The sequence below is a fragment of the Accipiter gentilis genome, chromosome 33 (genome assembly GCF_929443795.1).
Source record: "Accipiter gentilis chromosome 33, bAccGen1.1, whole genome shotgun sequence".
Taxonomy (NCBI): domain Eukaryota; kingdom Metazoa; phylum Chordata; class Aves; order Accipitriformes; family Accipitridae; genus Astur; species Astur gentilis.
In genome coordinates, this window is record NC_064912.1 from 11,077,440 (window position 1) to 11,104,812 (window position 27,373).

The 27,373-nt window shown below is 36.0% G+C and overlaps 1 protein-coding gene across 2 annotated transcripts in view; it reads right to left on the reverse strand.

Moving 5' to 3' along the window:
• Positions 1-27,373, reverse strand: part of SMG1 (SMG1 nonsense mediated mRNA decay associated PI3K related kinase) — a 71,902-nt gene that overhangs the window by 6,238 nt on the left and 38,291 nt on the right. For both annotated transcript variants that reach the window (XM_049791689.1, XM_049791690.1), the window contains exons 24-56: positions 26,642-26,787; positions 25,767-25,968; positions 23,851-23,960; positions 23,305-23,452; positions 22,772-22,931; positions 21,976-22,096; positions 21,029-21,277; positions 20,441-20,725; positions 19,306-19,450; positions 18,882-19,020; positions 18,348-18,578; positions 18,076-18,253; positions 17,083-17,244; positions 16,559-16,776; positions 16,201-16,355; positions 14,438-14,660; positions 13,199-13,445; positions 12,351-12,580; positions 11,535-11,783; positions 11,004-11,142; positions 10,807-10,916; positions 9,973-10,191; positions 9,349-9,539; positions 8,564-8,736; positions 7,901-8,180; positions 6,910-7,182; positions 6,544-6,778; positions 4,800-5,026; positions 3,415-3,565; positions 3,135-3,324; positions 2,430-2,899; positions 1,262-1,399; positions 215-367 (exon numbers count right to left, since the gene is read on the reverse strand). In XM_049791689.1, coding sequence (XP_049647646.1) covers positions 215-367; positions 1,262-1,399; positions 2,430-2,899; positions 3,135-3,324; positions 3,415-3,565; positions 4,800-5,026; positions 6,544-6,778; positions 6,910-7,182; positions 7,901-8,180; positions 8,564-8,736; positions 9,349-9,539; positions 9,973-10,191; positions 10,807-10,916; positions 11,004-11,142; positions 11,535-11,783; positions 12,351-12,580; positions 13,199-13,445; positions 14,438-14,660; positions 16,201-16,355; positions 16,559-16,776; positions 17,083-17,244; positions 18,076-18,253; positions 18,348-18,578; positions 18,882-19,020; positions 19,306-19,450; positions 20,441-20,725; positions 21,029-21,277; positions 21,976-22,096; positions 22,772-22,931; positions 23,305-23,452; positions 23,851-23,960; positions 25,767-25,968; positions 26,642-26,787 — 6,547 coding nt within the window. The remainder of the gene's footprint in view (positions 1-214; positions 368-1,261; positions 1,400-2,429; positions 2,900-3,134; positions 3,325-3,414; positions 3,566-4,799; positions 5,027-6,543; positions 6,779-6,909; positions 7,183-7,900; positions 8,181-8,563; positions 8,737-9,348; positions 9,540-9,972; positions 10,192-10,806; positions 10,917-11,003; positions 11,143-11,534; positions 11,784-12,350; positions 12,581-13,198; positions 13,446-14,437; positions 14,661-16,200; positions 16,356-16,558; positions 16,777-17,082; positions 17,245-18,075; positions 18,254-18,347; positions 18,579-18,881; positions 19,021-19,305; positions 19,451-20,440; positions 20,726-21,028; positions 21,278-21,975; positions 22,097-22,771; positions 22,932-23,304; positions 23,453-23,850; positions 23,961-25,766; positions 25,969-26,641; positions 26,788-27,373) is intronic.

Here is a 27,373-nt window from a genome sequence, read left to right on the forward strand (position 1 = left end):
AGTATCATTTCAGGGTCATCCAACCCTGCAGCAATTCTCCAAGGGAGTACTCATATTGCTTTTAAAGTGGGATTCCCAGAAGTATTTCATTATCTATGTTTGCTCTTTAGATGCTGAGAAGGAAAAAAAAAAAAATCTTCTACATAAATCTCAAGTAGTAAATAAAGAGTGAACACACTTATCAAGTCACTAGTACTATACTTATGTATAGTACCTGACTTGCTCTTTGACTTTCTTTCAGTACAAGGTTTCTTCTTTCAGCAATAGTGGCATCAAAATCTTGCAATACTGGTGCCAGTGCAGGATTAGCACCTCCTGCCCATTTTAAACGCTGCTCAATACTTGCTTCAAGTGCTGCTAGTTTCTCCTGCATTGGGGAAGAAAAAAACCCAAAAATATAGATAATCCATACTGATATATATCACCTTAAGCCTAACTGCCTAACTTTAAAAAAATTACACATAACGCATGCAGACACATTCTTATACACATATATATAAAAGAATGTGGTATTCATGACTGACAAATATTAGCTTATGCTGTTTAAAGGCTTATTTTCAGCACACATCACAACTGGATTTGATTGTTATGGAAATAAAGTCACCTGTCTAAGATTTTAACCCACCAGAAAAAAGAAATACAAAAGCAAGTTAGAAGTAATCACATTTCTAGACTAAAAATTGTACAAAATCATAGCAGTCCTGAATTATTTTACAAATAATCTTCAAAAAATTACAAACAGTACCTTCATAACTAAAAAGGAAATTAAAAATTCAAGAAGCTAAGCAGTATTTATTTTAAGCAATTAAATATTCTATATTACTGATACACAAAAGTCTAAAAAGCTGAGCCAAGGCACAGCGCACAGAAACCTTAACATGCAGAATAACTGATTTGCCCAGATCTACAAAGGAAGCTTCTGACACCGAGCTAGTAAAATGATAGTAAGGATGATTTAAGTCAGACAAACTTAAAGAATAGGAGAGTGATCAGCCTTCAGAAGGAAAGGTAATTTCACATGTTCATTTGCTCATGAAACAGATTTACCAGTATTCCAGAGAGAATATCTCATATGAGACAGCAAAAATCAAACAATGTAACAGTATACTTCAGAAAGACTGAAAGAGATCAATGAAAATACCACTAAATTTGTGCTTCGATAGCAAGACAGATAACAATCTGAAGGTGGCAGATAATTTTGCAGTTTGTGTTAGTCACGTTCCAATATGCCGCTGAACAAACCTCCCAAAAATAGTAGTACCTGGACTGTTGCAATTGAAGCTTCAATCTGACTGAGCGTGTGAAGTTTCTTTTTCACATTGGCTAAAATCGCAGAACGAGGTGGAGGGGTAACAGAAATAGTTTGTGGGCGACTGATGAGGAGATCTTCATGCTGCCACTTTAAGAAAATAATGGGAATACTTGATTATCAATATTGCTCAGCACAAAATAGTTTGCTTCACAAACAGCAATTCTAGTACTCTGGTATACTTTATAAGTAAGCGCATCTTAAAAGGGTAGGTGTCAGATGTTACCGGCATACTTAGAAGTTGTAAATCATTAGAGAGTGTTAAATTATATAAGTAGTTGTAAACTATGTTTTGCTGGCTTGGATATTTATATCATTAATCAGTCTTTAACTTACTAGCAGTGATTTACACATATTTCCTTGATCTAAAGGAAAACCCATCAATAATCAGAAACAATTCACTTGTGATGCATTAAAACCAAGACAATTTTGCTTATGAGTCTATTAAATGTTTTATTAACTGACATAAAGAAAGCCTTTACCCTTAACCTACAAATCACTACAAAATGAAGATCAATAATACTACAATACAACTGGATACCAGCATACAGCTCAAGGTACACAATGGCATTTATCTAAAGCCTCAGAAGAACATTTTCAGGATTGATACTGCTGCTATTTTTATTTTTTCATGAGGCAAACAGTGGAGCAAGGAGACAGTCAATGCATTCAAACTTTGAAGGAAAGGTGTAAGATGACATTCAGCAATGCATACTCTTCATTTTAAGCAATCTCCTCCCTTAAAGTCATAGTCTATTTGAAAAAAGGGGGAGAACAGGACAACATTCCTAGTAAGAAAGCCAGTGAATGACTTCTTTTCCAACAAATGACTTAATGGTTATTGAAAAGAAATTGCATGTATTGACTTGAAAAAGAATTTACACATTGCCACAATTGCATCTTATAAAGCAGCCTGTCTTCAAAAGAAGCTAGCTGTAACACATTTTTCCTTATGCATTTACAGAATAATTTAAAACCAAAATACTTCATCAGGTCTGTTAAAATACTCTAAAGCTCATTCAACAAAATACAAAAGTTCATGTTGTGCTCAAACACAGTAAATAAAGCTCACTTTCCACAGACACAATTTGGAGAGAAATAACATGCATTGTGGTCTTACCTGGAACATGGCAATATGCAACTGTACTCTCTGAAGACTGGTCTTGCAAGATGAAATACTGGTTTCAAGTCTGCGCACTAGATCATGCTTCTTCCATGCTGTATCATAGGAACTAGCTAATACTGTTGCCCTGTTCATGACCAACTGTGAGAACTTGCCAATTTGGATATTGTGCTCCACAGCTTTCTTGCACAGGTCATCCACAGAAACTTTGCTTTCTGCTCCAAAGTCTTTAGCCTCTACCTGAGCAATGATATCGACACCCAAAGCACTGATGAAACTGCACAAAGTAAGTCCCAAAGCTTGATTTGGAAGGCCAATTAGAAGCTGCCTCACGAAGTCAGCTGTAAAGGCCTTGATTGGTTTGGCCATTTGGTCTTCACTAAAACAAGAGTTTCTGTAAAGGGCTTTCATATTAACAATTTGAACAGGTCCATTTACTGCATTCTGGTCTTCAAGGGAACTGATCCCTTTTAAAGGAAAGAAACAGTATTTTTGTTATAAACAAAACATTTGATGCACCTAGAAAAATATCATCTGACTTATAAACACAGCAAGATTACAGGAATTAAAAATTAATTTCTGCATACTTGCCATATATGAAAGGTAAGTTAGAGTAAAAGTGACCGTTTTACATTCTTCTCAAAAGGACATGGGATGAGAAGTGGACAAAGCGATACTGAGTATTTGATAAAATATATTTACCTGACAACGTTTTAGAAAAGGTACCACAGAGCCTGAAAAATTCTTTAATTGTTTGCAGTCTCTTCAGAAAGAAGATTTCCTCTAGAACTTGCCGGTTATTGTCATCATCAAAGAAGTTAACTTGGGTGCTGCGGGCTTCCCTAATTACATCAATCTTACGCCAAGCAACAGGTATTTCCATCTTGTTTAGCTGAGCAATGTAAAGGAAATAAATTAGTTTTGTTTTTATAAAACTTCCATATTCCTGACTCGGAGCACTCTGAAAAGAACAAATCCATACCTTTTCAATCAATAAACCAAATGCAGTTTCCACTTGAGCAAACATTCCATCAAAGGCTACCAAAAGCATCTGACCAGCTGACATTTTGGGAGTTTCATCAACTGAACCATTTCTTGGCTGAATCAGTTCACCATACTGAGCATGAAGTACTCTTAAAAAAAAAAAAAAAAGAATTACATGGTTTTGCTTAGTCTACAAGAAATAAATAGGATTTTCTTAAACTGATTGATCCCACAGCTAGAGCAGATTGGAATTAAGTTGCATCTGAACAAGATGAAATTTTTGCAGGCTATTCCGATCCCCTCCACCCCACTCACCACGTGAATCCTAATGCTGGTCTCATAAGAACAGCTAAGAATACCACGTAAGATAGGATTGTACTAAAGGACCAGCTACAAAGCTAACTTAAAATACAGGTAGAGGATACGGACTGTACTTGCTATGAGCATGGTAAAAAAGTTATGAACAGTAAGTGATGTAAATATCACCACCTCTCCTTCCTTGAAAACCAAGTACTGGTTTTGTAACATACACATATATAACTGACTGAATGGAGTATGGGCTAAAAAGGTGGAGGATGAGGTCTTGGGTTATGACTGAGATGGTTTAACAGCTTGCCACACCTGAAAGGGTGGTCTTATTCTCTCCCTCCTTTATATCACTTTTGACCCTCAACTAACAGGCTGAGTAGGCTTGCCAATGGGTAAACCAAGAAGAAAAAACTAACCTAAGAGAGAAAAAGTAAATTGTTTTCAACTGATATATAAGCCTTCATTGTATCACTGATGGAACCACCGTAACTGGCTCAAAGGGAGCAGCAAGATCACTTCTACTCGGCAACAAGCTTTCAAATTGGCTCAGCTGTCTACCAAGCACTTCCCCAGAAAATGAATGTCCCACATTACAAGATGCACAAGTCTTCTTGTTTGGTTGGGATTTTGTTTGTTTGTGTTTTGTTTTTTTAAATGAAGTAACTGATACATTATGCAAAAGCTGCTCATCAAGCCACCTGATGAGAGGAGTGCCATGGTTAGAAACTCTCCCTTTCACAGGTTCCTCCCACAAACTAATGGACCAGTTCCTATTTTTAGCATCACTTAACTTCAAACATACAATCACAACTACATACTTTGGAAAAAGCTGACTAGCAAAAGTCAACTTTAAGCAGTTGTAAATGTAAATTGCCATAGCTCTGTATTTCTGTGTATACATGCAGATAAACACACATACAGAGAGGAAACGTGCACACTTTAGACACTGCACTCTGTTTAAGGGCATTCTTGGACAAGGAAAGCCTGTATGTCAAATAAATAATAAAATTTAGACAAACTAATGTTCTGCAGTCTTCATTCTCTCATACCTGAACTAAAAAAAAAGTGATTTACCTTGCAACATCAATGTAATGAGTATGTGTTTCTTCCTCTAGTCCCATAGCGGCATTTCGTAAGTAGGCTTGAAGAGATTCAACCAATGTTTGCAAAGGGACTCCATCAGTTGTTTGTTCAATAAGATTATCTAATTCATGAAGCATACTTTCTAAAGTATACTCTCCTTTCATTAAGCACCTAAGTGCTTCAGGGAAAATGATCTGTCGGAAGTTTGAGTTCAATTCCTGTTGGGAAGTAAGTATGAAAACCTAAGAAATTTTCCCCTCTCAAAAAGTATCATATGCAACATCTTTCTCATTTTAGTATTACACCACCCTGTGGTAGACATTATCTAAAAGGTAAAATGATGGTGGTCAGCCAAGGGTCAAAATCTGCTTTTTTTTTTTTTTTTTTTAATTTAAAGAAATCAGGAATACATTAAACCCTGTACAAACCCAAAGGTTTGACATTTGCACAATGTAGCAACAACTGCCTCAATAGCATCAGCAACAATACCTTACAGCAATCCTCAGCAGAGGATTAGTGGTGCAGAGATCACACTTTGCAAATCAATTTCAATACATCAAATTATGTAGCTTTTCTTTTCCATTCCCTAACTATAAATGAGTGAGTTAAATTATTTACTGAATTTATGATTTGCTAAACTGATTGGACTAGTCAAGGGAAAAAAAAAAAAAATCAAAAACTTGCCAGATAGTTATTATTTTGCTAGTCCTACACATGCCATAGAAATCAATCCAGGTAAGAAAAACAGTACCTTCAGTGGCATAAAGCAATTTTCACCAAGCAGAATGCATCACAGGGCTAAAGGCAGCTGCTACAGAAAGAACCAACCAATGCACTCTGTCTCCAAAATGAGACAAGACGCACCAAAAAGATTAGTTATCTTGACTGCTCAGTGAGCTGCACATCTTACCTAAGAGCTCACAGGGAAGACAACAATGTGTGGGTGAAAGATCTCAGCTGCAATGCAATGAAATTGCATGCATGTTTCTGAAAAATTTCTGAAATATTAATACTTTGAAGAGTAAAGAAACAAGGTGACGAAAATCTCCACACTTACACAGGTTGGTAGGAAAATATTTTTCAAATACAATACAGTGGAAGCAAAAGCTTCAACATAGCTATTTATGCCAGCCGTAGTTTATAAACCACCTTAAGTCTTCAGCAGATATTTTACTCAAGCTGCCACTGATGTTTTTCATTCATTTTATTAAAGTGGAAACATTTCTAAAACACAAAGTTATAAATGCATTTTTCTCCTTCCCAATCTTGGAGATAGGGGCCTGTGAAACAGGCTTTCAGAATTTGTTTCAAACGACTTGTTTCAGGTGAAAATAAGTAAGGCTTAGCAGGAGCAGAAAACAGGAAGAGCACAGACTAAACAGTTTGGAAGTTGATCTGGACTGCCAGCAACAGAATAAAAGAATGAAAGCAAGACATGAAGCTGGTGCATCTATAAATCTGATACCAATTTCTTTCTCGTGGTTACTTACTTGACAGCAATTTTTACAATTTGTCATGTATTTCTTTCAACCACTAAAAATGTAAATGGCAGTAGCAAATGCCTGTTCACCTCAGCCAAATACAGCAATCAAGACTAAGGTCCAACCAAAAAAAAAATCTCAGCAGCATCATAAACAAACATTCAGCTGTTTAAGGAAGAAGCTGTTAAGAACGGCTTAGCTGAAGCCTTAGAAGGTTGGGGATGAGGAAAGAAAAAGCAACATAAAAGTATCACCTGAAGTGAGATATATACTCCATTCGCCAAGTGAACAGCTTCTGATGCTTCAATTGGGTTAGGAATATCTAAATCCTGGGGTACAAGATGACACTGCTTCAGCAACTGCACAAGGCATGTAACATTCCCACTCATGCTGCAAAGCTCCTCCAAGAACCAGGCTCCATCTCTGGAAGTCAAATCAACCAGTTGCTCTCCAGCACTAGATGCTGCACCTTCCATCATCAGATTTCGCCTAGATGAATTATGAAAGTTAGACAACCTGCCTGCTATTGCATTCTCCACATAATTATGCCACTTGAATATTCCTTTTATGTGGTCTCATGGGTGAACGCACACAAAAAAATTTCACAAGAGACAACTCACCTTGTCAGCGTACAAAGAGCAGAGATGATAACGCTTGCTAAGCTCAGTGAGCCTTCCTCTCCATTTTCATGAAGGAAAACTTTTATGCAACGTTCAATTTCTTTCAGCTGCTCTTCACAAACAGGTACAGTAACTGCCTCCTGTTTTAAACGTTCCACTTGCCTGATAAGTCTGTTATTTATATCTGCTGCATAGCGCTGTAGAGTCATTTCTGTAGCAGTTATGAACTGACACATACTTGGAGGTGGTTGAGGAGCATATTGCATTTCATACCTGTAAAGCAAAAGTAAAATGACAAAATTCTCTGTTCTCAAGTGCTAGCAAATTGCATTCTGCTCTATGGGTAGGTGTTAAACAGTTCCCACATCACCTATTCCATATCAACTCTAAATACCACAGCAGTTGATGGCTACCCTAATGACACTTTCATAAAGTCCTAGAACAGACCACACTTCATACCTATTTGCAAGGAAAGAAAACAAACAGTAGTCCTTGAGGCAAAGAATGACTAGAAGATAAGAAATAGGAAGGAAACAGGTTTCAGTGTAAATGCTTGAATACAATCTAGATCTTGTAAGCCAAGCAGTAATAATGCTGAAATGGCCTGACTTTAGAAGAAAAAAAAAATAATTGCTTGAAAATCTGCTTTATTAAAGAAGTCTTTAGTTGACTTAAGGGATTTTTAAATAGCAGAAGTTTCTAAAACCCCTAAATACCACTACCCTAAAGCCACAAACATGGTTCCTCATTTGTTCATTACTGGGCAACATTAGTTGGTTTTCTTTTTACAGTACACAGATTAAACTCTGGAACAGTATTTTTAAAGTAGTATTTAATTTTTTTCTCCAAACTCTTGGAATTACAACTTAATCTTGTCTTGCTTTACAATTAGATCAGTCCTTACAAAAGTATTCATTTTAATTAGAAATTAGAATCCTGAAGTAGCTTGAAAATTAAATTCTTCAAACCATCTATTATTCTGTCAACTTACTTCCTAAAGATATCCTGACAACGCTCTATTGTCATGTTACAGATGAGTTCTTCCATCCAGGTTTTCCACTGCTCTATTCGGTGCTTCTGAAACACAGCTTTTGGATACTGAAGAGCTACTGTTGCATAGTTGTGCAATTGTTCAAGACAACCACGTAACACGGATCTTCTCTGCTGGAGAAGAGCACCAACTTCTCCTTCCAGTTGTTCACACTGACTGATTAGATGTGCCTGGCCTGCATTTTGCAGAAATGCTGTTGCTGGTACATAACTTGGAGGACCTTTTAAGAAAGATGGTTAAAAATTAAGATGCATCTCTGAAGCATACATATTTTATACCATACAAATACTGAGCATTAACATCTTTTCAAAAATACTCTTTTAGTTGTGATAAAGGAGGCATGGAGAATTCATACTGAGAATGTTGAGCACAAGGTAAGAGAATAATCTCATGCCCAGCTAGGGTAAGACAGACAAGTTTCTTCACACAGCTTGCCACAGAAACCTTGAGGTGCTCTAAACCACCCTTTAAAGAACCCCCTTTCTTTTCATTTATTATAGACAGGTCCTTGCCTTTAAGTTAAAGGATACTCATAATACGTCCTGATATTAAATTCTAGTTATTTTCAAATCATTAAAAACCCCCACAAATACTGTACTATACCTAGGTCCATTTGTGTGCTAATTTCCTGAAGAAGACTTGCAAGTTGCGTTGCCTCTAAATTACTGAAAGCAGTCTGGTAATGTGTTATCCACTGCTCAAACTCATTCAGCTTCACCTGGATTGCTTCTTGGACAGCTCTTTGTTGAGACTGCAATTGTGTGTGCTCAGAATACCTGAATTATTGAAGCCACATAATCAAGTAAGTACTACAAGAAAAAAAATACTTAACTATATTGAATACAAAATCATACTGAACAATACAATTACCTTGTTGCCCAGAAAATAAACATATTCTTACCAATTACTTAAAACTTCAACAATGTTGTGTTAATAATTGTTTTCCTACAAAATAATGAATGCATGTGCATACTCATGTAATTCTGAAATCCTTGATCAATTTCAAATAAACTTGAAAAATAAATTAAAGAATTAGAAACTTAGATGAAAAGATTTTTGTGCTATTTATCAACAGCTGCATTATGTGGATTAATTTGATGGGACACCACATTCAGCACATTCTGTCTCTTGTCTTGAGGGTCAAGTGGGGAATACATACTAGCACAAAATATATTGATGGTGTACAAGGCGTAGGACATAAATAAGATTATTCAGTAGGAAAATGGTTTCAACAGTTCTTCTGTACAAGAAGTGACTTTCTTACTGTAAGAATAGCTTTTAATCTTGCTCATATATACATTTCTAACATTTAATTCGTAAGTACATTACTAAACCACCATCTGTATTGAGCTGCGAGATTCCTGACAGAATTCCTGGCTCCTCTGTACCTGTGTTGAAGCGTGTGGGAGGGATGATCCACTCCTTCTGCACCTTCCAGGAATTCTATCTCCTCCAGTAGTTTTCCTTGCAACTTTTCTACATCTGTCAACTGCTCTTGCAGATTCAGATACTCTTCTAAACTACTGTCCAATTTTGGCAGCACAGCAAGCATTTCGTCTCTGTTTTTAAACCAGTTCACCTATAACCAAGACACAGACATTACGGAACTGGACTTAATTCAAGCAGGTAAGAGAAAGTAATATATGGCAGCAGTTAACCCTTCCATGATGTTGTTCATCTAGAACTACCCTAGGGCTACCCTAAGTGTTAAAGCTTAACAGACATTCTTCATTTAGACTCCTCTCTAAACCTCTATTATTATTCCTCTAGCCCAGATTCAAGCAAAACATTAAAACATGTTTTAGAATTAAGCACGCAGAAAATGAAAACTAAATATTTGCAAGTTCTGTATAAGCACTTTCCTCAATACAAACTCATTTAGCTCAATAAAATTTTTGAACTATTTCTAATAAAAGACCACTTCTTCCACCACCCTCAAAATGCAAATAAATGAAGTGAAAGCATAGGGCCTACTATAGTTATAAAACAGAAAATTATTGTAGTAAACTCACCTTTATCTCAGCCACTCTTGAAGAAAAGAGACTACGTGTAATATCTCTTTCCATTTCTCTTTTGCTCTGTTTGTTTTCAGCCTGCTGGCCACCACCACCATAGACAGCTCCAGCAAATCCTGCTTCGCCTCCTGCTGTCCAGTCCACCAGAGGATCATAAACAAAAGCTTCAAGCAACGTAAGCAAAGTCTCTCTTCCACGACGCATAATATGAAGCACCTGCATCATATTTTAAACACACTCATTCTGCATCATCCTTCTAGAACAGTGAAATTTTAAATACAAAATACTGTACTTGAGTAGGTACAGAAGTCCTTAACTTAGCCCTAACCATTACAAATATAGGAAGAACACCACAATATGTACAAATGCAGCTAGCCTATAGTAACATGACTAAAACTAAAGACTGCGTTCTAGCCTTCCACACAAACTCTATACTCTAGCAACAGACACTTGAAGAAAACTCTCCTTTGTTCAGAGAATTTTTCTTTTTAAAAACATATCTGTCATGTTTATAAAGGACAAGTCCTGAAGAAAGAGGGTAAGCAAAACTTCAGAAAAAAGCTTGAGGAGAAACATAACATTTTACGTCTAGAGCTACAAGTCCCCCCTTCCCCCGAACTGTAGTTGTAGCACTACTTGCATATGTATTTATCCAACATTCTCCTATTTCTTAAATACCTATTATAGGATGTACCTAAACTGAGTCCAATTAAAATCACAGCAGAAAAGGGGAAGGCTTTATAAATCAACAGCAGAATGTTTGATAAAAAAAGTTCTAACAGTATTTGGCAAGTGATAGCCCTCAAGTTTTATGCAAGTTTCTTAACTTACCTGTTCACAAGAAAGCCTGAAAACTCCTTCTACTCCTGTCACTCCAAGTGCTGTTTCAATATTGTGTGTCATCCGGAATGGAACCTTCTCTGGTACCCTAAGGCTCTTCCCTTTAAGATAAAAATTTAAGTTGTTTCTTTTAATTACCAAGAAAGGAAACCTTTTATTTGAATAACATATAGCATTTTTTAAATTACCTTTTTCAAAGCAAACATTATAATCTATGTGGACAACTTCTCCTGTAGTCATATCTATAAGAACATTATCCAGATGTCTGTCTCCAAGACCAATGATGTAGCCAACCATGGACATAACTGCAGTGGATCTTGCATACGACTTTAAAGAGAGTTTCAGGAAAAAATTATTTGTGGGAATCCTCTGCCAACACATTGGACTGACTACCATCTTAAAACATTATTTTAAGTGTAAGACAAATCAAACCAACTTATTCCAAGCTGTTTTCTATTTGTTGTCTGATGATATCTTACAAGAGTTTTCATGTCTTAGGCTGATGATTCTAATATAATAACATAGAGCTATCAGGTGTATGCCCATTGTTTTATTCCAGATAATACAATTGCCAACATTTCCTGTTACATAAAACTTCAGCAGTGCTAGCTCACCTAACTCACAAGTATCATTGCTTGAACACATCCCAGGCATTTGTTGCCCCTCACCCCATTAGAAACACAGCCTTTCAAAGGGAAAATGTATTTGTTGTAACTCACCTGTGTAACTCTCCACCATTCATCTGGTGTAGTACATGATGACCAGAGCTCCTTAGCTAGGAGATTTGGGGGAGTTGCTTCCATCAGTTCTTCTAGAACAGCCCTCATAACATTCAAGGGCCAGTCACGACGTGACACATCAAGACTAAGGCCGACTGCTTTTAAAGCGGGTCCAATTTTACTGTAGTAAAGTTCACTGGGTCTAGGCACTATTCCAGGATTCTGAGGAGTCTGGTAAGAATCTTGAGCCTAGAAGAGGTAAAAATGGTAGTTTACATATCACAACTCATTACCACAAAAAAGTATCCCAAATTCAGTTTTGGTTGAGAATGAAATTATGAAATCAATTCCTTTACTGAGGATGACTTCTACAGCTCAGAGAATTCTTTAAAAATTCAATAGTTAAAGAAGCCTAAATAAAGAGAAAACACATTGCTTTTGGCCTAACTCTACTCTTATCAAGATAAATTTCAAAAATATAACTGTAGAAACTATATTTAAAATGAAATGAGAATGAGCAATTGAGATATAGAACTAAAATAGTTTTAACCAAGGTTAACTCTATTTGTTCAGTTCTCCTTGAATTATCATGCCAGAACAGTATATTTAAGTTAAATACTGTAATAGATATAAATACATATATGCAATTTCATTGACATCTGGTGAAATCCCACAAGATATGAATACACAGAACAATTCTGTATTATTATGAACAAAACAATCTTTTTAAGACTATGTTATTTAGAACTGTAAAGCAACTGAGAATAAAAGATTCCCTTCCAAATTGTTCTAACTGGCACAAAACACAGTTGTTACCTTTTGTGCTTGTAAAGCAGCTTCTCGCTGTTGCCACCGCTTGTAAAGACCAAACAAAGGGGTAGCTCCATCCACCCACTGGATCAAGCCTGATCTTGTTCCCAGAGGTGTCACAGAGTAGTGCCTTGCATGGAACCTTGGTGTCTCTTGACGGTTAATAGTAGCAAACATTGTGTTCACAATTGATAAGAATTGCATAATTCTTTCATCTAGATGCAAGTCTTCCAAACCTGCAATAAAGTTATTTTGTCTCAAATTCAGTTTCTAGATTAAAAAAACATTCTTCTCGTAAAGCCCCAAATTTAGTGGTTTTTGAAATCCTACTTAATTTCAGACTATGAATAGCCTTATAAATTATGCAGATTAAGGATGAGTTGTTCAGCCTAAACCTAGATGTTTACATAGCATTTACCTACTAGAATCACCAGTTTATGACAGCTCTCTCTGTGAGCAGTACACACAACAGCTACTAACATAACAAATAGGTCTTTCCCTTACAGGGAAGGCATGAAGTCTTTCAAGTTCTCTTCTGGGTGCTACCTTAAGCTTCTGGAAAAGTGCATCCAGCTAATCCTATCATTATGCAAGCAGAACACTGTTTCTGATGCAACCCTTATAAAGAAGGGATCTGAAACACCCCTGACTTATAGCTTTACAAGGCAAAATTCCTTGAAAATGTATGGTGAAGTGGGAGGCAGGGAAGAGAGGGAACAGATGCTCCAAACAACTCTTTCCCCATATCATGCAGGCAGATAAAACAAAAGTTGCAACCATACATCTTCCCAACTTTAATATAGTCTAATTTATAACGAGACAGTAACTTGTATGAGAAAATTTCAGTTTCTTACCTTTGAACAGGTAGGGATAGTTCTTCCCATCTGAACCCAGAAAAAGCAGCTTTTTAGGTTTGGTTTTGGTAGGCAGGATTGTGATGGTGCTGCCCACACTGTGAATTGTGACTGTGTCTCTGGTAGATACTTCTCCAGGAAGTGCTATTTCAGTGTTCATCATGGCAGCCAACCAAGGACTGATTTCTTCAAGTCGTAAAAGGTAACTAGCCCGTTTCTGTGCTCTTTGCTGCAGACTTAGCATAACCTATTCCAAAGAAATTGTTTGGTTTAGGTTGAGGTTCACCTTAACAGCTAGCATTAAAAAAAAACAACCCACCACCTAAACAGACTGAATGGTGGTCATATTCCAGGAAGCATGGAGATTTTTCTTAAACTACCTTTCATCCTTGCCATCCTACTAATCTATTTATAGCTTAGGATGAAGATGACAAAAACTAAAAAACATCCTTTATGCAGCAACTAAACCCTGCCTGGTGGTAAACACCAAAGTCACAACAAATCAAAATCCTCAAGAGGTTTGCCTCTGCATTTATAAATATTTGAGCTATGGTCAAAGGCAGCAGCATTCAGCAACCTTCTGTTTATGAATCAGCATGCTTGCTCGCTCTGCAAAGCAGAAGGGGAATTACAAAAGGAAAAGTCTATTTGTGTGTAAAACCTAGGTTCTATCTAGCAAAACTTTTAAAAACCACCAGGTTAGCTCTGGATATCCACATGAATACATATGTTGTTTCTACTCAGACCCATTAAAAAAACTAAGACAAGATCACATAATTTAAACACAAAGTATCTTTGGGAAGGGTTGATCATTTGAAGGTTGCTGCACAGCCCAAAGACTATGCTTAGATAACCAGACTGCCAACTTGTTAAAATTTAAATCCACTAAGTTCAAATGGCATTGGGTTTCAGAAAGATAGTATTTAAAAAAACCAAAGCCCTCTGCCCCCAAAACTGTCAGCATCCCAGACAGCAGAATATGCAAGATCTGAAAAAAATAATTTCATTGGGTAGAAATGCAATAATACAGACAGTCAATAGGACTTGTGACAGAGGCAAATATTACTGTGCTTTAGTGTCTAGCACGCCTGTGGTGATTGCAGAGAAGATGAAGTTTCAGGCTGCAATTTCCATGTGGCAAGAGAATAGCAAGAAAATACTAAGGAGCGGGTCAAGCACATGGTGCAGCAAGAGTGTCAAGAGTCTCTATATTGCACTCTCAGTCTGTGCATATAATACCTCTTTAAATGGGAGCCAGCTGCTTCCCGGTTTAGCAGGATTCAAAGGATTCTTAAGTTTCTCTAGTGCGTTTTCAATTGCATCTCCGTAGTTATCCTGGAACCACTTCTCGTGAGGAGTTTCTGCAGCAGCTGCAGTGATGCTCCGTACATGTTCCAAAGCAAATACAATGGGCTTCATTAGAGCTGTATGCTTTTCACGCATGATTGCTATTTTCTCCTCTCTATTAAAAAACAAAAAACCACAAAATTTCCTCTAACTCCATAAAACCAAGTTACTTAAGCAGAACATTAAAGTAAGACTGCAAATGAGACATCTAAGAATTCATGAAAATTATTACATCTCTAAATTGAAGTCTTCAAGCATAACTGTATTAAAAGGAAAAGTATTTCATTCCACATTGAAAGCATGTTCCTCTGAACCACACTTTTTTTTTTTTTTTTTTTTAAAACTGAAACATTTGAATTGGGTTCTTCACCACTGGAAACCCGGAGAAGTTCAGAGCTCAAACAACTCTAAGCAACTGATTTCCTTTAATAAAAGAGCTCTTTACTACTACTTCCTGAGGATGTACCACAGTTATTAAGAAGGTGTCATGGTTTAACCCCAGCCAGCAACTAAGCACCACGCAGCCGCTCACTCACTCCCCCCCATCCAGTGGGATGGGGGAGAAAATCAGGGAAAAAAAGTAAAACTCCTGGGTTGAGATAAGAACGGTTTAACAGAACAGAAAAGAAGAAACTAATAATGATAATGATAACACTAATAAAATGACAACAGCAATAATGAAAGGATTGGAATGTACAAATGATGCGCAGGGCAATAGCTCACCACCTGCTGACCGCCAACCCGCCAGTCCCTGAGCGGAGATTCCCCGCCCCCCCTTCCTGGTTCCTATACTAGATGGGATGTCCCATGGTATGGAATACACCATTGGCCAGTTTGGGTCAGGTGCCCTGGCTGTGTCCTGTGCCAACTTCTTGTGCCCCTCCAGCTTTCTCACTGGCTGGGCATGAAAAGCTGAAAAATCCTTGACTTCAGTCTAAACACTACTTAGCAACAACTGAAAACATCAGTGTTATCAACATTCTTCACATACTGAACTGAAAACATAGCACTGTACCAGCTACTAGGAAGACAGTTAACTCTATCCCAGCTGAAACCAGGACAGAAGGGGAAGAGAGAGATTCAGATCATGCTGTTCTCCCATTCCATGTCAGCCCTGACTATAGTATTCAAGAGGCATTCTTAAGCTTAGCCAGGTGCCCAGTGAATGGCTTTCCTCTTCCACAAATCCATTCACAAGAGAACCCAGATGAGGGGGGGAAGACTTGCTAAACACTGAAAACAGAATGTCTTAATCTGCTTTTAGTTTACTCCAAATATCTGTATTTACAGTAAACTCCAAATAGATTAAACCCTTTGACATGCTTGTCTTCATTTCAGCAGACTTGTAAGACAGACCTTGGAAATGACCTATAGGATTCTCATAATCCACAACTTAATATGCATTGGGTTTGAACATATTATTACTAAGGAAATCCCAACATGGATCCACAGGTAGACTGTTGTTGTTTCTCATTTGATTAGAGTACTACCTGTAACATAAAAATGTTCTTCAAATAAGGTCAGTGGCTTACAGAGAAGCAGCTAGGATAGTATGAATTCAGGAGCAACAACACAGTTGACCCGTTTGACTGTATGCTTCCCCAAGAACAAACATTTGTTACAATTACCACTTGAATTATTCAAAAAAGACATACTTCCGTAAAGTGTTGTTGTTTTGGACCCTCTTGACTTCATCTTCCAGTTGTTGAATCCTTCTGAGGACGTACATGTGCTGCTGCAGTAAAACTCCCAACCAAAGTTCATCCCAAAGAACTGTAACTCTGCGCAGCTCAGCCACTAGCATCTGAACCTGTATAAAATAAATTAAGATTCACTTATTTTTAAGAGTACTAGTATTAAGACTTATTTTTGTAACTGAAGAACTTGGAAAAAAGATGACAGCCTAAGAGCAAAGATGCACCAAACTTTCAGTAGGTCTACTCACAAGACTTAAAAATTACGTATTTTGTGGTTCAAATAAGAGCACAAGTAGCATACGTTTGGATTATTTACCTGCAATACCATTGTTGGATTTGCAGCAGAGAGTTTCTCCACAATTTTGCTGTAACAGTCTTGCATCATTGCTTGATCTTCATTTAATCCAACTTTTGTGTCATCTTTACTACTTTCTTGAGAAGCTGGGGGGCTCCCTCCATCACATTCACCACCTAACAGTTCTTCTCCTTGAATATTACCTAGCAAAGTAGGGATGGCAGAAGGCAGCTTGTTTCCTAAATTAAAAACAGATGTTAAAATATTAGCTACACTGTTCTGGCCTCAATACTTTGTTTAGCATCAGGTCCCCATATTACATTAAGTGCTGGCAAAGTCTATGATGATAAAATTGAAAAAACTAACTCATTTGCCAAACTGGTAAATCAAATTAAAGGTATCAGCAAGGTCCCATAATAAAAATATTCATAAGATAGAAAGTATCAGAGTTACTGAAAAAAAAAAAAACCACCAATATCACTTTAGCTAATATATTTTTATATACTGGATAAAGTGTATTTGTACATTTATTTTTTCCTCCATACCTGAAGTCTGGGATTCACTGCTAAGTGAAATGGTACCCACTATCGCAGGATATAGTATGAGATGAGGAGAATCTTGAGCCACTCGACACAATAAGTTGCAAATACTCTGACGAACATACACTTCTGGGTGATTCAGGCGGGAGAAAAGCTGAGGTATAATACCTTCATAAACAGGAAAACAAAATGTGTCGATTCATTTCATTTCACTTCAAATGATGCAGAATTTTATTTTATTTTATTTTTAAAAGCATACTGGTTTTGCATTGGGAGAATGCAAACGTCTAATTTCCCAATAAAAACTTCTTTTAAATAACTGTCTTTCACAGTACGAGCAATTGCTTATTTTCTTCTACTATTCAAATACAGATAACATCAGATGCAATATATAAACCCTTTAGTCAAGCACTTGGAATTGAGTTTTGCATATTGTATCTGTTATATCACTTTTCAAAAATAAGAAGAGTCACATTAATAGTTCTTGAAGTCAGCATAGCTGGATGTTTCAAAAGAAAAGTATAATTTAGCAATTGTTGGCCTCTTCTGCTGCCTTCCACACTTTAACTCAATAACCTTTTGTGGGAAAGTCCCTGAGCAACCAGAACCAGTAGTGTAGTGACAAACAACTACTTCTGAGACATCTGGCTTTAGCCACACATCTTTGACTAACTGCATTTCAAACTGTAGCTAGGAAAAAAACCCACCCCACTTTTTTTAAGGTGGTAATATCATTTAGTACTTCACAAACTACATCTCTTTTCTCCTTTCAGTGTCTTAAGGTGGGGGAGGGAGGGGATCAGAATCTGTGCTACTTATCTATTTTAAGATCAGAATGCACAGCAGACTTGAATACCTTTAATGAAATTATTTAGTAAAAGACAGGCTCTCTTTCCATCATGCTTAAACTTTTTATGAAAGTGCAATGAATACTTTTTGGCTTGTATTTAGAGAAAATATGTCAAAATCAATTTTAACAACTAGATAACATACACTCACCTCTCCAAGGAGCAGTAGGTGTAGTTTCTAGCCCATGCTCTAGATACTGTCTAAGTTCTCCAGCATGTTTCACAAGCAATCGTAACAGTCTCAGGGTTGCCATCACAATGACATCATCAGTGCTTTGCTCAGAAGTATTTCTTAAGTGCAGCCTGGGATCATCTTCATCAAGTGGAACCTTGAAAGAAAGAAATACTCCTCTAAGCTAAGTATTAGTTTATATCATTTAGAAAAGTTTGTAACTGGATTTCCTCATCAGCACAAACACTAACCTGACCAGCATTGAGTTTGAGGAAAGTAAAGTATGCACTGCAGGAGAGTTTATAGAGACTGAAAATTCTGTCTACAACTTTCCTCCACACTTTAATTAACCCTTCTGTTGCATTTTCATCAAGATCTGAAAGCCAGGGACAACTTGTTAATAACTGACGCCATATAACATCCACCATATCATCTTCTTCATTGTCTTCATTTTCAGTGATTTGTAGAGTCATGTCTTCATCCTAAATGCAAATAAAGAGAAAACAGATTTTATTAGGTCCTCCAAACATTTCTACAAGCAATATTAGTTCCTAATCCAGTTTTTGTCTAGGCAACTCATGCAACTGCATTACTTGATCACATTACCATAGTCCATAAAACTGGCAGGTTACCACTTAGCTAACAGATGGTTTCTTAGAGAACTCTGTTATTGTCTGAATTTTAACTTTAAAACATTTACAAGAGTTAATATGAATCACAAGTAGAGGAAAAATAAGGTTCACATTGAAGTTGAACATTTTTTAAGCAAGAAAATTTACACTTACTTGAATCCCAGCTGGACGACACACTGCCTGCCCAAGAATCCCATAGATTTTCTCTTTATCTTCCTCTGCAGCGTTGTCTGGAAGCAAGTTCTGAACCTCAGATTTTTCCCGGGGCAGCAGACGAACACCTTCTCCCTGACTGTAACATTTAATGAGTTATTGATCCCCAATATATTAGTATTCATAGAGCTACTGAACCCATTATGACTGTATATGTAAAACTTTTTGAAGGAAGAAACCTTCATCCTTATCTCAGAATTAAACTTGCTTCTTTCTACAGAGGGCAAGTAATCAAGAGAATATTCAGTTTCCCATTCACATGCAACTTCGGACCAGAAAGAACAGTAATCATAAATATAAAACTAGAGTTTACCTTAAGAAAACTAATTGTGCCATATAAATTTAGAGATTAGGATGAATTTACCTGGCGTTATCAACTACTTTCCGGCCCCATCTATAAGCCCAACTAGCCAGGGCTGCCCAAGACTTGGCTACTTCAGGTGCCTGTACTGAAGACAAGTGATACAGCTGTCCCAAGATGAAGTCAGGTTCTCCAACTCCAATATTTACTGTGATGGGAGAAATAGAACAATATATGTTATGATGCAAGACCTACTTCTGATTTCGTTAACATAGAACATAACACCAAAACATTTTAAGTATGTAATTGGCGGGGGGGGAGGGTGTCAAGTTAGTACCCAAGAGTACAAAATTTTCCAAAATGCAATTATTTTTCGGTTCTGACACTGGCTGCAAAACAAAGACCAGTTTTTCATTTGCTAACAACCACTGCCTATACTCTATTCTACAATTGCTTTCTCATTCACAGAAAGATGAAACTGAGGCAAGAAAGTCATTATCTCCAAAAGAGCAAGATGTTTCAGAGAGCAGACTTTTACGAAGTACCTAGGGCAGTGTTTGTGTTTTATTTGTGTATATATTTTTCTTCACCATCAAGTCAGAAAGCACCTACTACTTAACATCCAAATAATTCTGACTATGGAACAAAGTTATTTATGAAATCCATGCTTAAGCAAAGAAAGAACTTTATCTTGACATTAGAAGAAATGCTGAAAATTGGGAATCAGAGTACATTTGTGGCAACAACAGAAGTGTTGAAATTAAGTATACATTAAAGATAATGAGAAAACCTAAGGTAACCACTTTTTGCACTTATCAGGGCCTTCAAAATATAAATCCTGTCAATGCTTAATCTGAAAGATCTCATTCAAACTTTAGCATATACAGAAGCTGAAAGCAGACAAAAGCATGACAAAATTCGATATCCTCCTCATATAAAATAAACGCATTCCAGGGCACCATCACTTGAAAGAGAAAAATGTGAAAGTATGATGAAATATCAATATTAAGGTGTTTGGGTTTTTTAACTGCATATAGTTACCTATTGCACAAAACACAGACTGTTTATACGTGTATTAGGAAAACAAATACATGATTGATGGATCACCTAGTCTTTATCAATATAATGGTGCTATCCCTCAGTGGAATCATCAGTAACTAATTTAACAAAAAAAAAAAAATAAGGAGAACAAATCTACCTGTAGATTCGCTTTCAATCCTAGGGTATTCTTCTTCTAGTGTATTAACAGCTGGGAGATCAATCAAATTATATATGTTTTTAGACAAGGTAGACAGACCAGTGTGATTCTGCTGCTGTCGAGCTCTATATACTTGTTTCAACTGTCCCGAAATCTCTTTCCATTCTGCTTGAATCCATTTAGCCAGCGTGAGAATAGATTTAGCAACTGCATATTCAGCTTTGGCAGATTTGCAAAAGGATATGGCACAAGAACTCAGCATTTCCATGGCATGTGTTGACTGACCTGCATATCATCAAAAGTGGATCTTCAGTAGACTGTTAACTTTATTCAAAACACTTCTTCTGAAATTCAGCATATTCAGATACAGTTTGTAACAATATATTTTCATAAAGAAAATATTCCTTTGAAGTTAAAAATTACAAGAAAAGACTTGTGAAAACATTTTCAGACCGAGACAACAGTTAATAGGCTGAAATCAGTTCCTAATGACACTGTCCTATTATGATTTCTTCAAGGCCAGGGGAATTAGCCTGGTTACAAGGACAAGAAGCTCAAGTATCTACAACATAATTAGCAAATACTCACCTGCTGTATATAACAATTTTGTTTTCTCAATATCAAGTTCAGGACCCCATTTTTCATCTATCTGACCTGGTGCAGACAATTTTTTAAAATGCTGGACTAAGTCTTGTGCAGTGGTGGTTTTTCCTAGCTGAACTTCACTGCACTGGGCAAGCAGTCGTGTAGCTAGGGCAATATTTCCTCGCTTCCGTGCAAATTTCGCTGCTGTTAAGCCCAGCTCCATTAGATGGCTTTTAATTGGGACTGTTGGTTCTGAAGAAGAAAGTAAGACATTGTAAACAAAATTATTAAACAAACAATAATTGCACCTGGGTTATACAGATAATTTCTGCCCAATGTATTCTGTACATGGCCATCAGTAAAAAAAATTGCTCAGCTCTTCCGTATTTCCTAAAACCTCCTTCAAAAAGTTAGATGACTACATTTCTGCCTAGAATATTTATATGCCCCATCTGAAACAAAAAAATAAATCATATATCCATAAGATTATCTGCCAGGCAAAAGAGTGATTTTTTTCACTATAAGCATTCTTCTTAACTAAGAAATTTACTTGTCCCCTGATATAACTTCTTTTTCTCCTATTACCTCTTATCATATTGCACATTTAAATGGCTTTCATGACTGTTTTTAAAGACCCATTATTGATAGTGTTGAAGTGCTCAAAAGTGAAAGCATTTAAAGTATGAAAAGATGAGCAAGTAAAGTGCGATTAGAAGAATGAGTATAGAACTGCTAAGCATTTCAGAATAATTTTTTTTTAACACTGTCTATATTACAGTGGTAATTGAGACCCCTTGGTGTAAAGCAAGACAGCTAAATAACCAAAACTTGGCTTTTAAAAAGTAATTCATCTAAATAATAGAAAAAGACACAGCTGCTGCTTTCAGCAGAAGATTTAAGTTCCAATTCTGCATTTACCTTTCGTAACGCTAAAACTGCAGCTTATTTACCTTTAAGTTTTTCCATCAGTTGATTCTGGTACACTGTGTACCTCAGTGCATGCATCCATGGCCTTACATCATGCTGTTTACATGACCTCAAAGCATCATTGAAGAGAGGTATAAGACAGTCCTGAAGGCATAAGAGTTGTATAATTGTCATGACAGACATCTCTACTGAAATGTATTTTCATTTATTAAAACCAAAGACCATTTTAGTGCAGAGTAAACATTCTTATTTGTATTGGTAGCCACTCATTAACATTAACTAATAAAACGCAAATGTTTTATGCAACTCTAGAAAGGCATGCTTGATTTTGAGAACAAGACTAAGAATAGCTCAAAATCAAGCAGAATTGTGTTCTGAACAATGTGATTAGAAACTAGAACTAGATCATCCATGCTGGTTGAAGTTTGACATTGAGTTTGTAATTGCTGAAGTGATTTTTTTTGACAAATATCTTAAAGTTACTTTTAAAGTAAACTACATGTGTGTGTTGTAGGAACAAGTGTTACAATGTATTTAGGGAAGAGCTATCAACACTTCTCTAAAAAGCAACTACCAATAAAACTTTAAAAAGAAGTATAATTGAAAGAGATGGTATATTTATAACTACAGAAAGAAGTCCAACTGAGATGTAACCTTAAAAAAACTTGGGTCAAGGCACGTTAGAAAATTAAATGAGGTCTTTTTACAGTATGATTAACAATGGTCAAAACAATTAACATAAGTTCTATATTCAATATTTCATGACATGGCATGGAGAAAGACATTACTCCAATTTAGGTTTTAAACACCCAGACACACCTCTGATGTCAGCCTGTTGGATACAGTGTTTTCCAAAGCAGAAGAACAATACAACTGAAGAGTGCTCAACACTGGTAAAGACTGAGACACAGTGAGTGTGGAAAGTCTTAAAGGTCCAATAGCGATTCGTGATGTTTGCTTTAAGTACTTAATAACATTTCTGAAACAAAATAATCAGAACAGTAATTTTTATTAGCTAGACTTTAAGAGTAAACAGTGGTATCAAAATTACTGAAGAAAAGGCAAATTCAACATCTTCAAAGAGATGATGAGAAAAATCTTCCAGTATCACACACAGGTTACAGTATGATACTTTATTATTAACCTGACAAGCATTTATCAAAGAACTACAAAATCTCCAAGTTAAACATCTTATTTTTCTTCAGTAAGCTTATAACTCACAACAGCTAAAACTGGTAGCAAACTACCATAGATGAAGAAGTACAGAGTATGCTTTTCACAAAGTTAGGTTTAACAAACTAGAACAGCTTTTCACAGTATATTACATTCATTCATTGCACATTTCAACTTACTCAGATATTGACTGCCACTTTTGGTCCTGTTCTATGTGGTTTACAGCTGTTGCCAGACATACTGAACTTCTCAAAAGCTGTACTTCAACTGCTTTTTGAAGTTCTCTTGGATCAGGACTTAGCATATTAGGAAGGAGCTTCTTCATGTCTACATAGAGATCAAACAATTGAAACCAACTAGAACCGCCAAGTTTTAACAACTGTCACCATCTGAGAATGCATTTTTGAGCGTAAGGAAATTTGGAAAACACACCTTTACAAATATATATATTATATATATGTATGTATTCATATTAGAAATTTATGTTACCTATAAACAAACACATTAACTCCAGAAAACACACTTGTATCAACATTTAGAATGACCACTGCAAATCATTTTGAAGCTTGTTTCATAAGGGTTATGGTCAGTCCACTGAACACAGCAAACTCCATTCAGAAGTTACTGCATTCATTCAGAAGTTTCAGTCTGTCATTTATAGAGACTAACATATGAAAAAATATTTTCTTTTGTATTTGAAGTAATGTTAACTTATGCACTTATACCTATTTTTTCTTTGGATCCCCCTGCAAGTAGGTTGATATTTTCTCCTGGTAATAATTCTAGTTGTTCAGTGCATTCAGTAAGTTGTCCAGACTCAAAGCTGCTCAAAGACCTGCAATTCAATGTTTATAGTTTTATTTTCACATTTATTACTTCATTTTGGTTGCTAAATATTTTATACAGAAAAAAAAAAAAAAAGACTCAAGCCTAACTCAAAATCCTACAGAGTGCTTAAGATTAATTCTAAGCAAAAATTCCAATTTTCACATAGATCAGTAAAAGGCAATAGTACTGCACCAAATAGATAAATTCAATACTGAACTGAAACGAAAAAACATCTCTCCAGCTATGAAGCTTTTTATGTAATACTCTTCTACCATAGTCAGGAAGAAAAAGGTTGACTTTGGAAGAGTTTAAAAACTAACAGAGAACACCCCAAAACTTTCTTCCCACCTCTATGCACAGAAAAGTAAGTTTTGGAGCAGAATTTCATGAGGCCATGGTTTCAACTCTTCAGTTTACATGACACCAAAATTCCAGATATACTGGAATGTTGTGCAGGTCATAGAGAATACAAATTTATATTGCTTAACAGCCTGAAGCAGCAAATTTAACTTTTTTTTTTTTTTTCATTGCTCTACATTAGGAAATAATTTGAGCATTATATACTTTTACAAAACTACACAAAAAAAGGCACTGAAAGGTTAAGAGGCTTGATGGCTCAGAATACTGAAGACAAAGGTTCAATATTCTTGTTACTATCCACTGAAGAGGGAATTACCTAAGTCTATGCATTAGAAAAGAAAAAAAAAATTCAGCATGTGAAAACTCCCCTTTCTGCTGAATTATTTTGATCCTCATTACTACAGAGTCTCTTCTCAGCCTGCTCAGGAGCAGCAGAGTCAAAGTGCTGTGCAACCTCAGGGTTTTTCTGATTGTATAGTATCTTCCAGTAATTATCTGGACGAAAACCAACTCAAACCAGTCAAAACAACCAGACCTCTGCAATAGTACAGCAAGCACTTATGTTGTTTATCAGAAGTATGGTGGGTTTAGTTTACAAAACCATGAACATTCAGTAATGACACACATTCACATACATGACAAGCACTCACTCTCCTAATGTATTGGCTGCAGAGCACTGAGTTACTGCAGCAAGAAAAAGGATCGCCCCTTTCTGACAGTAGTCGTCACCTTTTTGGACCTGCGAGATTTTATTTCAAAGCTTCCTTCTATGCTTTTATTTTCAAGTCAAGAAATTTCAGCCAAAACAATTTTACGATGTTTACCACAATAGTACAGGAATGGAAAGTAATCAAGTTGTCAAGTGAAACAGAAAGGACCCTTAAACTTTGAAGGACTATTTCAGTATCACAAATATTTTTTCATGAATCAGACGAATATCAAGGGTTAGGAAATAAATGCACAAACTACAATTCTAAATTCCGTTTTAAAAAAAAAAAAACAAACCAAAAAAAATTTAAGCAGCCATGACCACCTCCTTAATATACTTTTTACATTAGATTAATGAATTAAAGTATTTTTTAAGAACTGTACCACTGACAAGCATGTTATTTTTTACTACTCAGTTGTGCAAAAGGATGCATCTTTTGCCAATATAAGTAGAACAAATTTGGTATCTTTTACATGCAATGAAAAGATGTTTTTCTTGAATACTAAGAAACCTCAGCAGTCGGAAAGCTACAGTAACTATTTAGAATGATGTTAGCTCTTTACTTAATGTGTATGGTTAGTAAATACCATGGCCAAGTTTTCCCTCTCCCAAGAACACAACTCCCTCCTTATCACACCTCTATTTCAATCATATCCAGTTTCTAAAATCCATAAAAACCTTAATATTTCAGTTCGAAGATACTGAACTCTAAGGTACTGTTGAATAAATTAATTATACCCTTACTTTATGTAGTTAAAATCTGCTTTCAGATTGATTGAGGTATTACTATTGCTTTTCTTCAAGTCATGGACCATATTTTGCCACTCCTGAACAGCAGACCAGTCAGCAATGGAAATGTAACATTCACACGCTTTGTTACCCAAGTAGTTTATAACTTCAGGTGAAGAGTCACTTGGCTTAGTCAGAACAGTTTTTCTAGTTTCTCCTGTGACACAAAAAAATAGCATATATACTTAAATATATATTTATGCTTATATACTTTTAAATAGCAATTCTGGTACTCAAATGTAATTCCTATGTCTTTTGTCAAGAAAAACACTTAACTTAAAAAAACCCACAGTTACACAACATTTACAGTATTCTTCTTCCACTTGCACTTAAAAAAAAGAAAAAAAAAGAACCTTTTCAAAGGAAGTTTTGGAAAAATTTAGTCCATATCTGTAAAGAAGCACCAAAACAGGAAAACAGAACTAAATTAGGAACAAAGACGGTCCCTTCTCAAAGATGAAACAGAACACCGCAACAAAGTCTCAATAGTTAAAAAACTGAATAACTAGTGCATTTATGATACCATTCTCATAAATACTAGGTCTTACGTTATGATGATCTAAAATAATTTAGAATTAAATTAGAAAGTTACAAAATATTTTAGCTATTCGTTTCATTCAGCTAGACCTCAGTACTGCAAACCCTCCTATCTACACAATACTGGTTTCAATGGCATTAAGCTGTCCAGTTTAACTGCAGACAGAAACAGGTTTTCAGATTTAAGAATTAGACACTATCATTACCATGGCTATATCATTGAATGTTCTAATTTTATGTACACACAGTTACAAAATTGTATTTCTCTTAAAAAGAAAACAACAAATACTGACCATTCAAGGAATGCTTTGGGCTGGCATTATTCACACTGTTTGAATTGGCCAACTTCAGAACAGTTTTGTCAAAGCCTGTTATGCAGCAATCCACTCCTGTCATGGAGCACAGGTGCTCCTGGTATTCTGCAGTTGCTTTTTCAAACCTTAAATGGTTTAATATTTTAGTCAGCATTTTAGAGAACCAGTTTTCTTTTTTGGTAAATAGACTGTATTTTAAACATTTCTTTACCACAATACTCAAAAAGTTCACATCACCTTCAGCAAAAGAAAGGGATTAACACAGAATACAAGTTTACAGCTGAATTTCCAGGTTATAGCACAGTATGAAAGCTTTTCCATTCAGGTTTTAATGCCAACTTCAAGCCAAGTACATTGAAGGAGATAAATGAGTCTTATATTTGAATGTCACACGTTTTCCTGAATGAGTAAAACTGAATACTGATTAACTACATATCATTTAATAGAGGCTTGTAAAACTGGGTCTAAGGCAACAATTCATACCTTGAACTTGACCTTTCTGAGAATTTTTTCATGTATTACAAAGCTGCACATTATTTTAAGGAATTTTACAAAAATGAGAAAAACATAGTTATAAATACAAAACCTCATTTTTTTGTTTTGTTTGGGGATTTTTACATGGCAGGTAAATAATCAAAGGTATCCCTTTTCATATGCATTCCTTTAAGGAGATAAAAACACCAAAATGAAGGCATACCCTATGTGGAACAT